This window comes from Oryzias latipes, chromosome 7, assembly GCF_053564925.1.
Source record: "Oryzias latipes strain Hd-rR chromosome 7, Olatipes_Hd-rR_3.1".
NCBI lineage: Eukaryota > Metazoa > Chordata > Actinopteri > Beloniformes > Adrianichthyidae > Oryzias > Oryzias latipes.
Genome location: NC_136243.1, coordinates 26,753,099 through 26,755,165, shown reverse-complemented (window position 1 = coordinate 26,755,165; position 2,067 = coordinate 26,753,099). Strand labels below are relative to the sequence as shown.

The 2,067-nt window shown below is 42.0% G+C and overlaps 1 protein-coding gene across 1 annotated transcript; it reads left to right on the top strand.

The window, feature by feature from the left end:
* Nucleotides 1–626: 626 nt before the first annotated feature.
* On the top strand, nucleotides 627–1,810 carry LOC101173302 (somatostatin-1B). Its single transcript, XM_004070379.4, has 2 exons — nucleotides 627–940; nucleotides 1,252–1,810. Exons 1-2 carry the CDS (start codon nucleotides 836–838, stop codon nucleotides 1,477–1,479), a joined length of 333 nt encoding a protein of 110 aa, XP_004070427.1. The 5' UTR covers nucleotides 627–835; the 3' UTR covers nucleotides 1,480–1,810.
* Nucleotides 1,811–2,067: the final 257 nt, after the last annotated feature.

The following is a 2,067-nucleotide window of genomic DNA, read 5'->3' as shown; positions in this document are numbered from 1 at the left end:
TCTTCAACATAGTGGTCTAACAGGCAGACTGTCTTTGATAAGAACAGGCTTTTCCTTCGTTGTTACATATCCCTCCACCACAGACTACATACTGCTCAATAAGTCCAACACTGAATCAATGATGATGTGTATTTGCTATTTTCTGAAGACACTTCCTTGAGTGTCAGACTGTTCAATTGTAATCTGAAGGTGTCAAAGACGCCATGCGACATGGATCGCCCATATTTTTGGGTCAATATCTTAAAACTCGAGGTAGGATTGTAACAAGCTGAGGTTTTTCACACCAGTTTGATGGCTTCTAAAGAAGACACGTTGATTCCACTGAGGGTTACAGTAGATGTGTAGACGTCATAGTTGGAGTCAGACCTGAATCCTGCTCGGGGCGTTGTTGCCTTCAGCAGATGTGTGTTTTTTTGGTCAATCGTACTAACAAATTGTGTCATAATGTGTCGATAAGGTTAACTTTCAAATGATTTCACGGTCTGCCTCCTGACCCCTTCATCTCCCCTCCTCTGTTTTGCTCACGCACTACCAACTCCAATGACATGCACTTGTACACCGTCATACACCCACCGCCCTCAACGTCAACAGCAGAGGGGGGAGAGGAGTATAAAAGAGTTGGGGACTTCGGAGGTAGAGCAGTAGAAACATCTGGGGTCTCCAGAACTGATGAGAAGCTGCCAACCAGCTGCACTGCACTTTCTTCTTCTTCCCACTCTTCTGGACCTCTGAGTAGTCAGAGTCGTTCAGACTCCAGCTCACGCACGCACACCCTTTCCTGTGTGAACCTCCTTCTCTTGCTCCTGTAGCGCTGGTAGTGCACTCTTGTCACAGCATGCAGCTCCTGGTGGTGTTAGCAGCTCTCATGGGGGTTCTGTTCAGCGTTAGAGCAGCTGCCGTGCTTCCTGTGGAGGACAGAAGCTCCATCCATGTGAACAGGGTGAGAAAAAAAGGATCATTTTCCAATTATCATTTCAAGAGATTATAAAAACCATTTTCATTGCAATTTTTAGGACTATTTGTTGTGTTTAAAAGTATCTTTAAATAGTTATTTTTCCTATCAAAAACTATTGATTGTATTTATTTTATAATAAATTCTGAAATGGATTAAATAATATATTTATTATCCATCAATTCATGTGAAAATTATGTTTAACCTATATTTATGAGAAAATTTACACTTTCATTTTTTCCCCCAACAATTTTGTATGAAAATAAATTTTTTCCTCATGTCTGACCTTTTTTGGTTAGGAGCTGAGCAAAGAGCGTAAGGAACTGATCCTTAAGCTGGTGTCTGGCTTGCTCGATGGATCTCTGGACACCAACATGCTGCCCGGGGAAGCGGCACCTGTGGACTTCGAGGAGCCATTAGAGTCTCGCCTGGAGGAGAGGGCTGTCTATAACAGGTTATCGCTGCCTCAGCGTGACCGAAAAGCCCCTTGCAAAAACTTCTTCTGGAAAACGTTCACCTCGTGCTAACAGCACCGCAGACCACCAGGCTCTGCCCACATCTTGTCCTCCTTCCAGCCCCAGCTCCCCATGAACTGTAGTAGACCTCGGCTGTGCGAACCATCTCCACCTGTGCAGCATCCATGGACTTTAATGAGACAATGTATCTGTTTGAATATTAACTATTTATCTATACAATGTATGTATTTATGTATCAGTGCCATTCCCTTTCGGGGTCCACAATAAAGCATGGATACGATGTTTGAGATTGTAAGCAGAGTTGATTGCTTTTTGAAAATTGTCCAGAAAAACTGTTCAGCAAATTTCTGTGATATAAATGCAAAAACTTAGATGACTCAAATTGTGTCAGGGGGTTTTTCTGTGCACAAATATATTTCTGTGTCCCTAAAAAACAGTGTTTGTCGTTCATGGTGCACGGAGAAGAAGTTCCTAAATTCCACTCAGTCAAATGCATTCTCTGATTCTTTATTTGCTGCATAAAACCTAAACGTATGGTAAAACGACAAACATTCTTCCAGCTCAAGAAAATATTAAACATTAGGATGACAGTGCAAAAAATATCAGCTTTCTAGTGTAACTAAAAACCAAACCACCAAA

Excerpts from the sequence above, each read along its gene's own strand:
- LOC101173302 (XM_004070379.4), top strand. The coding sequence starts at position 836 with ATGCAGCTCCTGGTGGTGTTAGCAGCTCTCATGGGGGTTCTGTTCAGC. Across the intron at positions 941-1,251 it reads GCTCCATCCATGTGAACAGG|GAGCTGAGCAAAGAGCGTAA; the intron begins GTGAGAAAAAAA and ends TTTTTTGGTTAG.